The 13,672-nt window shown below is 38.8% G+C and overlaps 1 protein-coding gene across 7 annotated transcripts in view; it reads left to right on the top strand.

The window, feature by feature from the left end:
* The window catches only part of PTPRB (protein tyrosine phosphatase receptor type B), a 124,242-nt gene extending 111,914 nt beyond the window's left edge, over positions 1-12,328 (top strand). For 4 of the 7 annotated variants that reach the window (XR_012420454.1, XR_010579499.2, XM_065524568.2 and 1 more), the window contains 2 exons: positions 3,621-3,741; positions 6,704-8,290. Coding sequence is in view for 5 of the 7 variants with exons in the window: in XM_065524568.2 (XP_065380640.1) it covers positions 3,621-3,741; positions 6,704-6,726 (144 nt within the window). In the remaining 2 variants the exon portion in view is untranslated. Of the gene's footprint in view, positions 1-3,620; positions 3,742-6,703 lie in introns of all 7 variants that reach the window. The other 3 variants (XM_065524567.2, XM_005571537.5, XM_005571538.5) reach the window with 1 other exon arrangement.
* The last annotated feature ends 1,344 nt before the right edge of the window (positions 12,329-13,672 follow it).

The raw sequence follows: 13,672 nt of genomic DNA, 5'->3' as shown, positions 1-13,672 counted from the left end.
TGCATACATTGCATTACTTTTAATGGCAAAAACCGTGATTACTTTTGCATCAACCTAGTATCATCTGCCTTGCTTTAAGCCTCTGCTGAAGTTGAGTTGTTTCTACGGGCTCAGAATCCCTGGTGCTAGAGCTTGCATTTGGTAATGGGAGTGGGTGCAGAGGAGTGTGATCTGTGGCTGAGCCCCTGTGGGTGACTATTTCAGCAAAAGACAGAGGACATTTGGACCCCTGGTATTATTTTTCTGGGTCCATGGTGACAGTGAACTTCAACTTACCTCTGTCTTTATTTGAGATACAAAGGGATGCAGGTCTTCACAAGTTTTCAAACAGCAAGCATTTCTAAACCAAGAGGCATTGGTCAGGGGATTTATGAGTGTCCCTTCTTCTTTTACGCTGCTTTGAGGAAAATTTGCAGCCTGACCCTGAGAGAGACACTCAGGGAGCAATAACCTGTTAAAGAACAATAGATGATAGTCACTGTCTCGATCTCATTTGCTTCTGCTGGGAAGGAAACACTGAGATGTTGTAGGACTAAGGACCTCAGGTTCCATTTGGGGCACTGTTCGAGGGGTTTCCCATGACCCACGCAACCAGCATTTTATCTGCACTAGACTTCTCACGATTTCCAGAATATATGTGAAATGTTATGTTGCCTTACTTCTTTGCTTGAATTCTTATAAATATCACCTTTTCTCTTTAGCTTGATAGCTTCCTCCCCTCAAAATGAACCTAATGGCTTTCTCTTCTGTATGAAACCTTATACACAATTGTATCTTATGTTTATCATCTTACAGGTGTTTGTTCACTAAATACTAAGCCATGCACTCAGGGATCACAAAAAGACTATAATACTATAAATAATATCTAATACTCCAAATATTGGTGAGATTGAATGGAACTGAATGTGTCAACACTAAGCCAAGCCTTCACCAGTTAACAAAAAATTATCTTTTGTGATCTGAGATTCATATATTAGGCTTTGTCTACTTTTCATTAAGAATAAAGTGAGGCCGGGCGCGGTGGCTCAAGCCTGTAATCCCAGCACTTTGGGAGGCCGAGACGGGCGGATCACGAGGTCAGGAGATCGAGACCATCCTGGCTAACACGGTGAAACCCCGTCTCTACTAAAAAATACAAAAAAATAGCCGGGCGAGGTGGCGGGCGCCTGTAGTCCCAGCTACTCGGGAGGCTGAGGCAGGAGAATGGCGTAAACCCGGGAGGTGGGGCTTGCGGTGAGCTGAGATCCAGCCACTGTACTCCAGCCTGGGCGACACAGCGAGACTCTGTCTAAAAAAAAAAAAAAAAAAAAAGAATAAAGTGAGAAGCACATTAACAATCTCACTGCTTTAGAGTAATCATTTTCAAAGGGACATTCTATTGGGAAAAGAAGAATTTATATTTAAGACAAGGCAAATTAATGGATATTAACTTGTTTCAAAGCCCATGGTGAATCATTGTTAAAGAATTTATTAATAGGCCATAGCACAGATGTACTAGAGTTCATTCACAGCTTACCTCTAAGGTCCCAAAGTAATTTAACATCCCAGTAGAAGTGAAAAAATGAATTATGCTTTGGGTGGGAGGGAACAGGGAGGTTTCAGTCTCTAGTTTGGTGGATCCTTTTTAAGGTAGCGAAAAGAGACTGCTTTATACCAACAACCATTCTCAGATACCTTTCTCAGGTTTTCAAGATTGAGACTGCATATAACATTCATAATAAATGACAAAGGTCTGTGAGCAGAGAATAGTTATCAATATTATTGCAGGCCTCACTTCTTATTGATTTGGTTGTTTAAAATGTCCTTTTCTAGGACATTTTAAGGCTGGGTACAGTGGCTTTTTTCTAGGCTGGGTACAGTGGCTCACACCTGTAATCCTAGCACTGTGGGAGGCCAAAGGAGGAGGATGGCTTGAGGCCAGGAGTTTCAGACCAGCCTGGGCAACAGAGCAAGACCCTGTCTCTAAAAAAAATTTTTTTAAATTTATCTAGGTCTGATGGTCCATACCTATAATCCCAGATACTCAGGAGACTGAGGTGTGAGAATCACTGAAGACCAGGTGTTCAAAGCTGCAGTGAGCTATGATTGTGTCACTGTACTCCAGCTTAGGCGACAGAACAAGACCCCGTCTCTTAAAAAGAAAAAAAAAATAAATGTTCTTATCTATTGATTATACCAGACCTACCTTATATAGTCCCATGGATACATGACCAGGCTAGCTTCCAATCAGGGACAATATCTAGTGCCAACCCATAAAAATAAGTACCTGTTTACTTGGAAAGATTGTTAGTGAGGAAAGACCTAATTGTTCTACTTTGTATCTCAAACCTCTAAAATACTTTAAGACTGACTGCACTGATTGCCTTAAACACAAGGTCTGGAAATATTTTTCAATATCCATCTGACTGACATCAATCTATATCCTTTAATGGACAAAGGATGTTGGCTATAAAAGAGACCTTTGCCTCCTTGTTTAATAAGTAGGAAAACTGAGATCCCAAGAAGCCTGATGGCTCAGCCTAGGCTGGCTGGAGGCTGTCGAGAGCCCACAATTCATGACTCCCTCTGGGCCGTTGCTATATCAGCAAGGGAAAGTTCCGCAGAAATCCATTTCCTTGTAAGAGAACTCAGGGAGTATAAGGAAGGGGGCCCAATGCACAAGCTTGGCTGCCTGTGGCTGAGACACAGTGGTCAGTGGAGGTCTTTATGGTCACCAAAGCACTGACTCTTCTATATCTATTTATATTTCAAAAGTAGTAAATTCTCAAATAGCCAACAGGTGGATCTGTCCTCACTATGTAACCCTTGTAGTTCTCGGCAGTCAGCCAACATCTTTGAGATTCTTCCACGTGGCAAACTCAGATGCTGAGAGGAGAGGTGGATAAGACACTGGGCCTTGCACTCAAAGAACTAACAGTCCAGCGGGGCTTATTGTACACACCTTCCTTTGTTCACTATGTTCCTAGAATAAAGGGAACAAACCAGCAGAGTATGCAGGGAAATGATTTTCTCATTCAGTAATGCAATGAAATTGGGATTCATATAAGAAAACTGGTGTAGTGAAAAAGACATGACTTTGAGGTCACATCTCCAAGATCAAATCCTGGGGCCCCATTTCTTAGCTGTGTGACCTTGGAGAAGTTACTTTTGAGTCTCAGTTTATACTGACAATTATATTTACTTCACAAGGTTGCTGAAATCATTAAATGAGATAATTTATGTAAGCTACATAGCAGTGTCTGGCATTCGTTCATCTACTGAATTTGTGAAGGATCTACTATGTACTAGACACAGTTGTAGGCTCTCGCAGAACATACTATATATATACACACACACACATATATACATAAATATATATAAATATATACACACAAATATACATATATGCACATAAATATTATAAGAATGAAAAAATGCCACCTCTCTGCCCATTATCATTGTTCTCTTTTCAGTGGTAGTAAAAGACATTCTTTTATTTACCAGAGACCATTAGTGAAGTGATGATCAAGAAATTTGCTAACTATATAGAATTCCATTATTGTCAATAGTTTGTGAGAGTCTCTCATCTTTGTCATGCAGGAGAACAGGCTCTCCTCTGACATGTTTCTGCTTTTCTACAGTGTCAGTATGTCTACCTACATCAGTGTGTAAGAGATGTCCTCAGAGCAAGGAAGCTACGGAGTGAACAAGAAAACCCCTTGTTTCCAATCTACGAAAATGTGAATCCAGAGTATCACAGAGGTAGGCACTTACTTCACTCACTTCCAAGTTCCTTCATCAAGATATGGTCAATCTGGCCAGGCACAGAGGCTTACACCTGTAATCCCAGCACTTTGGCAGGCTGAGGCAGGATGATCACTTGAGCCTAAGAGTTTGAAACCAGCCTGGGCAACATAGGGAGATCCCGTCTCTACAAATAACTAAAAAAAAAAAAAAAAAAAAATCAGACAGACGGCACATGCCCATAGTCCCAGTTACTTGGGAGGCTGAGGGGAAGGATCGCTTGAGCTCGGGAGGTCAAGGCTGCAGTGAGCTGAGATCGTACCACTGCACTCCAGCCTGAGTGACAGAGCAAGATCCTGTCTCAAAGAAAAAAGAGAAAGATTCTAGCTGGGTGCAGTGGCTCATGCCTTCAGGCCAAGGCAGGCAGATCACCTGAAGTCAGGAGTTCGAGACCAGCCTGGCCAACATGGTGAAACCCCCACCTCTACTAAAAATACAAAAGAGCCAGGCATGGTGGCTCATACCTGTAATCCCAGCTACTCAGGAGGCTGAGGCAGAACTGCTTGAACCCAGGAGGCAGAGGTTGCAGTGGGCCGAGATCCTGCCACTGTACTCCAGACTGGGCAACAAGAGTGAGACTTTGTCTCAAAAAAAAAAAAAAAAAAAGAAAGAAAGAAAAAGAAAAGAAGAGAAAGGAGAGGAGGAGAGAAGAAAAGAGAAAAAAGAAAAAAGAAAAATATTCTGGAAACCATTAATAACTTAAAGCTCTTCCAATGTACACCTCCCATTTCTTCTCCTACACACAAAGAGGGGAAGAGAGGGAGGGTGGGGAGGGGGTTCCTGCAGCTGAGCAGCAGTTTCACAGGGTATCTCTTCCAGCCTAGCCGAGGATGCCTGCTACGAAGGACTCTGCTTAGCCTTTCTTTTCCAAGCAATAAGCTCCACTACTGGGCAGGATGCTTTGAAATCACAACTAGTTCAAGTTGTAAAATCCCTTTGGAAAAGAATTTGGCAATCAAGGTATCGGGGTCCTTCATATGTTCTTATCTTGTGACCCTGTATTTCTCCTACCACCCTACATATGAAAAAAAAAATATTATGCATGAAGCTTTTCGTAGTTAAAAGTTTGACAAGCCTGGGCAGCAAAGTGAGGCCCCTTCTCTACAATAAATTTAAAAATTAACCAGGCGTGGTATGCTCCTGTAGTCCCAGCTACTTGGGAGGCTGAGGCAGGAGAATCACTTGAGCCCAGGAGTTGAAGCCTGCAGTGAGCTATAATTGTGCCTCTGCACTCCACCTGGGTGACAGAGCAAGACTGTATCTCAAAAACAAACAAACAAACAGGTTGGGCATAGTGGCTCACGCCTGTAATCTCAGCACTTTGGGAGGCCAAGGCAGGTGATCAGCTGACGTCAGGAGCTCAAGACCAGCCTGGCCAACATGGCGAAACCCCATCTCTACTAAAATACAAAAATTAGCTGGACGTGGTGATGCGCACCTGTAGTTCCAGCTACTTGGGGGGCTGAGGCAGGAGAATTGCTTGAACCTGAGAGGTGGAGGTTGCAGTGAGTCAAGATCATGCCACTGCACTCCAGCCTGGGCCACAAAGCAAGACTCCATCTCAAAAAACAAACAACCAAAAACAATGCTATTTTTGAGGACATTATAATAACATGGGTATTTATTATAAATAAAGAAAACAGGACATAAAACAAACAAAAACAATGCATAAGGAAAAAGAAGACTGGGAGAAAATATAAATTTCCCTGAAGATTAGAAAAATCTATTTTTCCTTCTTTTGTATTTTATAAATGTTCTAGAATAAGGATGTAACACTTTTCAAATGGGAAATTCAATAGAAAAAAACCTCACAAGGCACAGTTTTGATCAAGCAATTATTAAGTGACAAGAGAAGGGTCCTCATGCCTCGTCTTACTCTAGGCCATCATGAAGACCTAAGTTATCACATAGGCTAATTGCAAATGTGAAGGAGGATTGTATTAGTTATCTGTTACTGCCTAACAAATTACCCCAACATTTAGCAGTTTAAATCAGCATTTATTATCTCACTGGTGGTTCTGGCCCAGAGTCTTTCAGGAGGTTGCAGTCAAGACTTACAAGGGGGCTGCCATTATCCGAAGGTTTGACTGGGGCTGGAGGAGTCACTTCACAATGGCTTGCTCACATGACTGTGGGCAGATGCAGCTGCAATTCCTTGCCATGTGGACTGATATCTCTATAAATCAGATAATCTTACTTTGACAAACATTATTTCATACCCTCTTATCTCTGTTTCTAAATGATTTTCAATTGGCAGTGTCTCCTTTTACTTAGTTCTCTGTACCACCCAGCCTAGCCAGTATGTTAATGAGTTAACAATCTGTAAAGCACAAATAAAGAGCTACTATTTAGAGGAGTCCTTTGTAAATCAGGTAATTCTTTTGTACTAAAATAATTACCCCCCAGTTAATCCGTATAGTAAATTAAGGTTTTTGCATGGGAGATTCCTTAAGAGGCTTCAGTATAGGGCAAGTTCTGAGGGATCTTGGAGGTTCCTTTGTCTTGTTTTGACTTGAGAATCTTTTTTTAGAGTAACCTTGGGCACTCCTGAAAGAAGCTAACTATGGTATAGAAAAGGATAACCACCAGGTACCTGAAGGCTAAGATTCAGGTCCAAACTCTCAAACTAACTAGCTTTAACAAGCTGTGTAACCCTGAGTAAGTTACTCTGACTCTCTGGGCCTATGGCTGCATCCATAAAAACAGAGGTGATGGACTAGAATCACTAGTCCCTTCCAAGTCTAATATTCTGTGTTTCTAAATGGAATGACCTGGTCCCAGTAGGAATGGCCTCATCTTAAACTAGGTTGAGCTATGTATTTCTGCTGGTCTTTCACATTGGTAATTTTCATAAACAAACAGAACAAACAATTATGACACGCCCTGCGGCAGTCTCTAATTACAGTGTTCTTCCTTTCAGATCCAGTCTATTCAAGGCATTGAGAATGTACCTGAAGAGCTCCTGGATAAAAATTATTCACTGTGTGATTTGTTTTTAAAAACTTGCTTCATGCCCTACAGAGGTGCCAGCTATTTCTGTTGATACTATGTATAATTTATTAATCCGGAGAATGTTTAAAATTTTATATAATTTAAAGGTAACAGATATTATTGTACATAGTTGTATTTTATAGTTTCTTCTGTAAATATGTATTTTTCATGTTTAATATTAAGCTTTATATAATACTATTTTTCCACACTAAAGTGTTCATGACTTGTTCTACATGTAATTCAACCTGTGTGACAGGACTACTGGTAAAATGTGTATGGAGGTGGTGGCAGAGACAATCCCTTGGGCCATGTTTTCTACCTGTTTTGATATTCACTGGACAGGACAAAGGGCAGGGCTAGAGAGAGCAAATACTATGTCTAGCTTTGCTGCATTGCTGTCCCATGAATCTCGAGAGCCAACGGGCATGTCCTAAACATGCTATTAGGACAAATTTAACAGTCAAAAAAAGGATTATAGGGAGAAAAAAGAATTAAGCAGTACCAAAGCTGAACTGGATGGTTGTGTCTGAACTAGTTGCTCTCTCTCCTTTCTCCTACCAGGGATTCAAGCCAAAGTGGTTAGCTCAGGGATCATGTAACTTGCAGTGCAAGCCCAGGATGTAGGATGCAGGGTTGAGGGTTCTGATAGAGAATGATTCCAAACAGAAGTGATGGATTCCTTTTGTTAAGAAGATGCCAGCTGTACCCAGACTGAAAACATAACATGCAAAGCACCATCTATAGTGATTAGAGATCCTCTCATTGCATTCATAGTGTGAACATCCACACCCATACTGTAATGTGTTTATGCACACTAGTTTTTGTCTCATTTTCAGTGGTCTCCATTCCTAGAAAAGTCACAATTATCCATTCCTACTTGATTTCCCATTAAAAGAATATTATGGTGGCAGACTGTGCCTGATTAAAAGACTTAATGCCAACATTTTCATAGAAATGACTACAAACATCATATATAATAAATTTTAAAACAACAGCAAAAACAAAAACAGTGGTCTTTAGTAAAATTTTCAAAAACCTTTTTAGTAAATTAATGAAGTCAAAATATCAAGTAGTCACCCAAAGTTGCATTTAATAATAAAAGGTACTACGTACTGTACCAAGTTTATCTTCAGTATTTGTGCCTTACTGTGACTATAACAAATTCCAGTGAGTGAGAAAGTGGGTATTTCCTTCATCAAGGTCCAGTTCCGAGAGCATTCCTGGGAAAAATTTGAAAGGCATTTGTATGGAATCTTCATAGATACCTGAGAAGATGAGCTGGAGATGTTTGCCTTTTTCATACTACAAATTTTTCTATAATAAACTTGGGAATTAGAGGTCAAGTTTGTTGATGGCATAGCTTCCTTTGCAGAAAGAGTACATTTTTTTTCAAAGTATGTATTTTTGTAATCTACCATAAAGTCCCATAATACAGTGAATGTAATTGACATAATAATTGAAAATCATTGACTATATCTAAAATAGTTATTTATAATTAAATAACTCTACACCCAAACTGGAAATTTTTCCAGGGTTATTTGAAGTTTACAAAAACGTGAAGCATAATCATAAGTTTCAAAGTTTCACAGTTTCATTGTGCTCAATGCCCTTGTGAAATGACAGTCTTAGGCTCTGATTCTGTATCAAGGAACTAAGCGGATCTTCTGGAAATGAAAAGGAACAACATATGTGTAAGTGCAGTAGATATACCACCAGTGAGAAAATAGAGGTCAGAGATTTACAACGTGTGGCATCTATTAGAAATCACCTTTCCTACATGGAAAAGAAAAAGCAAGAAAAAAAGCAGAATTTTACACTAATGTTGCTTGATGCAAAGCACATTAATGCCTGGAAGGATACATTCATTTTTGATTTTCATTCACTCAGAAAACTTTTAGTGCCTGCAACCTGCTAGGCACTGTTCCAGAATCTACCCATTTCTACTCACATGAAGAGAATCCTCATAAAGTTAGGACTGTTGTTACTACCTTCAGTTGAGTTTAAAAGAGCCTCATCAAGGGAATGGGATAACTGAGCCGGTCCAGGACAGTGGTCACCTTCCACAGGCCACACACTGGAAAGTGCTAATGCTACTTCAATAGTAAACCTCTGGATCTAGAAGACAGAGCAATTAATTGCACAAACCAGGAATTAAAACCATAAAAAACCTATACATTTGTAACAGTAAATAACACTCCCGTACCCTGGCAACATCTAGGGTAGTATCAGAATTATGTAAGTGGACATGACAGGGAAAAATTGTAGGTTTTTTAAGTCTAATCCAACCCAGGAAATGTCTATTCCTACCCTACACTCAATTTTAAATCTCCTTAACAACAAATATTTCACTATTCACTCCTGCTCCTGGGAAGACTAAATACATTAATTGATTTATTTATTAAATTTAGGAGAAAAAAGTTTTCCTTGACATTCAGCTCCATTGGATTTATTTTCATTTAATTGCATCATGTGTTATGTCTTGGTAAACACTCCATCTCCTGTCTTGGTGGGCATCCTGTCTGTACACCTGTGCAATACACTTTAATCATCAAGGCTTCAAAGTGCTTTTGAGCTATCAAATCTTGGGAGAGTCCCATCTAGCATCTTAATAATTATTTTTCCAAGTTCGTTATAATTAACTCCTTTAATCTCATCTCATTAAGTCAATTTTGTATTATTATTTGTGGTGTTCTCTGCAAAGCAGCCAATTGTTCAGCTCTTGAATCAGAATTTTCAAAGACTCACCTCTCTTACCTGGGCTTGCACGTATTTGTCCTAAGTAATTCTCTATCCCTTAAACCTCTGAGTCCCTCTGTTTTATTAGTTGCCCCACTCCTCCCAGTTGAAAATGTTTGTTTTCCCAATTGAATGTGATTTTTATCTACTGTTCATATTATCTTTTATACTTATAAGTATAATTTCACAATCCTTTCAGATTCCACATCATCAAAAAGATGACCATAATTTCCCTTTTTTTTTTTTGAAATGGAGTCTCGCTCTGTCGCCCAGGGTGGAGTGCAGTGGAGCAGTCTCAGCTCACTGCAACCTCCGCCTCCCGGGTTCAAGTGATTCTGCCTCAGCCTCCTGAGTAGCTGTAATTACAGGTGCCTGCCACCATGCCTGGCTAATTTTTGTGTTTTCAGTAGAGATGGGGTTTCACCATGTTGGCCAGGTTGGTCTCAAACTCCTGACCTCAGGTGATCCACCCACCTCAACCTCCCAAAGTGCTGGGAATACAGGAGTGAGTCACCACACCTGGCCAATTTCACTTTTAAATACTAAAAGGCACACAGCACACAGACATTTTTGGGGCAGTTTTCTTTGGGAGGGTCTTTGATAAATTTTGTAATCATCTTTTGGAAGAAAGTCCAAAATGACATGTGAAAATAATATTAAACCATTTAGCAGATGTCCAGCAATATAAAAATAGACCTCACATGCTACCCTTCACAGGCCGATTCTCTTGCCTTGGTGTCTAAGGATCCAATTTCTTATGTTAAATATTTTCCTTACCTTTTGCAATAATATTATTGGCCATATGCTAAATTCTCATTCACTTAGCTTTCTGAGAATTCTTTGACATTGGAATCCTGAAATAATAAAGCTACCAGATCTGCACAACAGCAGTGGTAGTATCTGAGCCCAAACTCTGGGACACTCTAGAGTTTTAGTTTACAAATATGAGCCAGACCAAACTGGACATGGTGAAAATCAATAGGTAATAAGTTGCTTGTATATGTTAGCAGTTCAAGGGCTTTCTGGGTTCCATTTCATTGGGGAAATGAAAATATTATAACTGCTTAGCCAAGATAGAGTGGCAATAAGGAATGACTGATCCTCCTCCAAGTTGCAGTGAGCAAGCCCTCAAGCCTACCTCATTCCTGAAGAGTTGAAGGAGAAAATGCTGTGCTAATTTTCTGCACTGCTATTTTTAACCTGAAATTTAGAATTACATCAGGTATTCAAAGAATGTTCCCTATCAAAGGAAAATCAGTAAACGATGACTGCAAAAAGCAAGTGAAATGATGCAAAGAGAAAATATTTGCAAAAGAGAATCTAACCAGACATCATCAGGAAGATAAAATGGCATCTCTTCTTTGTGGCCTGGGTGTGCTTGGACAATCCTGTCATATGTTTCTATTAGGACATGTTGCCCTTTTGAGGATTCACTCTGACTACGTTGGCCAGATGGTTTAACTGATTAAACAATTGAATCAATTTATTTTGCTTTTTGAATTGACCAGATATTTAACTAAATGTACTGGGTTTGGCATTTTAGACACACTGCCTTAGATTCTTGTAGAGAATGATGACTTTGAAAATGTTTGGCCATTTTAGTTAAAATGCAGGGTAACATTTGATGCAGCCATGATAACAGGAAAAATCTGTTCTGTTCTAAAAATGTTTCTAGCAATAGAAGTATTTCTGGCTAAGAGAATACTCTTGACTTGTAGGGAGGCTCCCTTGGAATAAATATATGCAACACAAATAAGGCATTTTATTTTTTAAAAGATTGCCTATATAAGATACACTTATTAAATAAAGAAATTGTTGGTGAATGCTCTGAAAATAGAGGCTTATGTAAGGGAAATAAGAGATTAACAGGTTTACCAAAGATTATTTTTATAACCTGTATGCCAATTCACATGATCTTACGTAAGACACCAAAATAAGTTATTCAAAACTGTGAATAATGTCAGACAAATGCAATGTGTCCCTTCTAGAACAGTCACAAAAAGGATTGGTTATAACCATTTTAATAAATACTATCCTCACCCCAAGAACAAGCTTTCAGTTATGTTGAGATGTTGTAATACCTGTGTGCGTAGATAAGCACCCCCATCAAGAAAGGAACATGTGCAATTGTGGCTTTAAGAGTTTGTGGCACAGCTGGACAGCATTCCGTCTGCAGGTTAGTAGGAATGCCTGTACCGGCCTTTGTGGAATGTCCTAGTCTGCCACCTTGACAAGAGGGTGCACCAATGCTCTACTGGAAGAGTATTTCTGGTTTTCTGTGCAGGACTGTTGGGCTTATAAATTCTTCAAGAACAAGGACCAAGTCTTTAATCTCATCTCTACTCCTACTTTGTGGAAATTAGTGCACAGCTCACAGGCATTCTACACACACTTCTTGAAATTGCTCCTGACTTCATATTTTGGATGTTAGGTAGTCAGTGTCCAATAATACTGTTGTCCATGGAGGTTAATCTAGCTGTTCCTTCATTTGTGTGAAGCATAAATAATGTAAGTAAATACAGCAACTGAACTTTTTATGTTCTATAATAGAGCACTTTTAAGTTTTTAATATCATTTATTATTTCTCTGAAAATCCAGTTAAGATGGCAGTAGATGATTCTATTTTTTCATACTATAGCATCCACCCACAATATTGTGTTTCTAACTGTATTTGAACAAAGAACTTCCTTAGTCTTTCAATTTAAATTATGTATTTGCTTAATATATTTTTATATTTGTAACTGTGGTTAAAAAAAAATCTATAAAGCATCTTGCATCCATTCTCACTAGTATAGGAATAAAACTGCAGTTTGTTGAAGGAGAGTGTTCTGTTCTCTATTCACCTGCTCCTCATTTATCAATTTTTGTCATCTGTCTGTTCAGAAGAAAGGTCAAAAGTGACTGCTTTAAAATGAGAAAAATCTTCCATGACATTATCATGAAGAATATAGGTGTCTTAACCTTTAGTCCCGTAAGTACTGAGTTGGTTACGTACAGTATTGTGTACATATAATAGACTCTCCAGCTGTCTCCAACTAAATTCCTGTTTTCAGTTCTTTACTTCATTAATAACCAAAATGTCACCTGTTACCAACAGTGTTGGTGTACTCTCAGAGGTACTGCCCTGGTTGGATCGCCACTGAGCCCTTCAGAGACACTTTAGACATTTGCGGACAGTGTGACATTTGGTAAAGAGATGCCGTGCCTATTTCCAGAGTCATGAGTTTGCCCTTTTGCCTTTTTCATATTTTAGTGGAAAGATCACTGTCCTTCACAACTCCAATATTTCATTTTTCTATAACTTGCTCACAGAAACCTTCATTTTTTAAAAAAAATACAGATTTACAAATAAAATCATTAAATCAAAGCAATCCTTCCTTTTAAAACAGTTTCTGGATTCAAAGAAGTAGGTTAACAAAATAAATTGACCTATGAAGCTAGACTTTTTTTTTTCCCAAAGTAACCATTTGACAGAATTTATTCTCAAAGAAAAAGAGAGTATTGCAACTTGAACTAATCACTTGGTAATTTTGCTGATATATCTTCCATAATCATAAAATGTTAAGAGCTGGAAGGGCCAGTCAACTTGGGACCAAGAATGTAGGAAACCAAGACACAAATTTAAAAACAATACAACAAATAAAGTAAAATATAAAAATATAAAATCAAAATAATACAGCAAAATAAGACAATGCTGAAATCAAACCTGGTTTTCCTATTACTCAGGGGGAGGACCTGTTCATATGTAAATACAGACAAATAAAAATGCCGCTCATTGCCAGGACAGTGGCTCATACTTGTAATCCCAGTGCTTTGGGAGGCTGAAGCATGAGGATCACTCAAGGCCAGGAGTTTAAGAAAGCTGCTCAGAAAGTCAGTGGACACAATAGCTATTTCCAACACTAAAGCAGAACTGTCAGTGGAGCCTTTAATGTTTTGCATGGTTAATCCTCTTTTTTTGGTATCTATATGTCTGGAAACATCCATGTATTTAAACAAATCTCAGACTGTATTTGAGAGTCATACCTGAACCAAAGTCATCACAATCTTAAATCTGAACTAATATTACATATAAAAGGAAAAAGCATGATTTTTCTAACACAATATTATTATAAAACATTATTGAAACTAATTGTATCAAACCTTCTAGAATCCAGAAGAG

Source organism: Macaca fascicularis, chromosome 11, assembly GCF_037993035.2.
Source record: "Macaca fascicularis isolate 582-1 chromosome 11, T2T-MFA8v1.1".
NCBI lineage: Eukaryota > Metazoa > Chordata > Mammalia > Primates > Cercopithecidae > Macaca > Macaca fascicularis.
The sequence above is the reverse complement of the archived record's forward strand: the minus strand, read 5'-3'. Positions and strand labels throughout refer to the sequence as shown.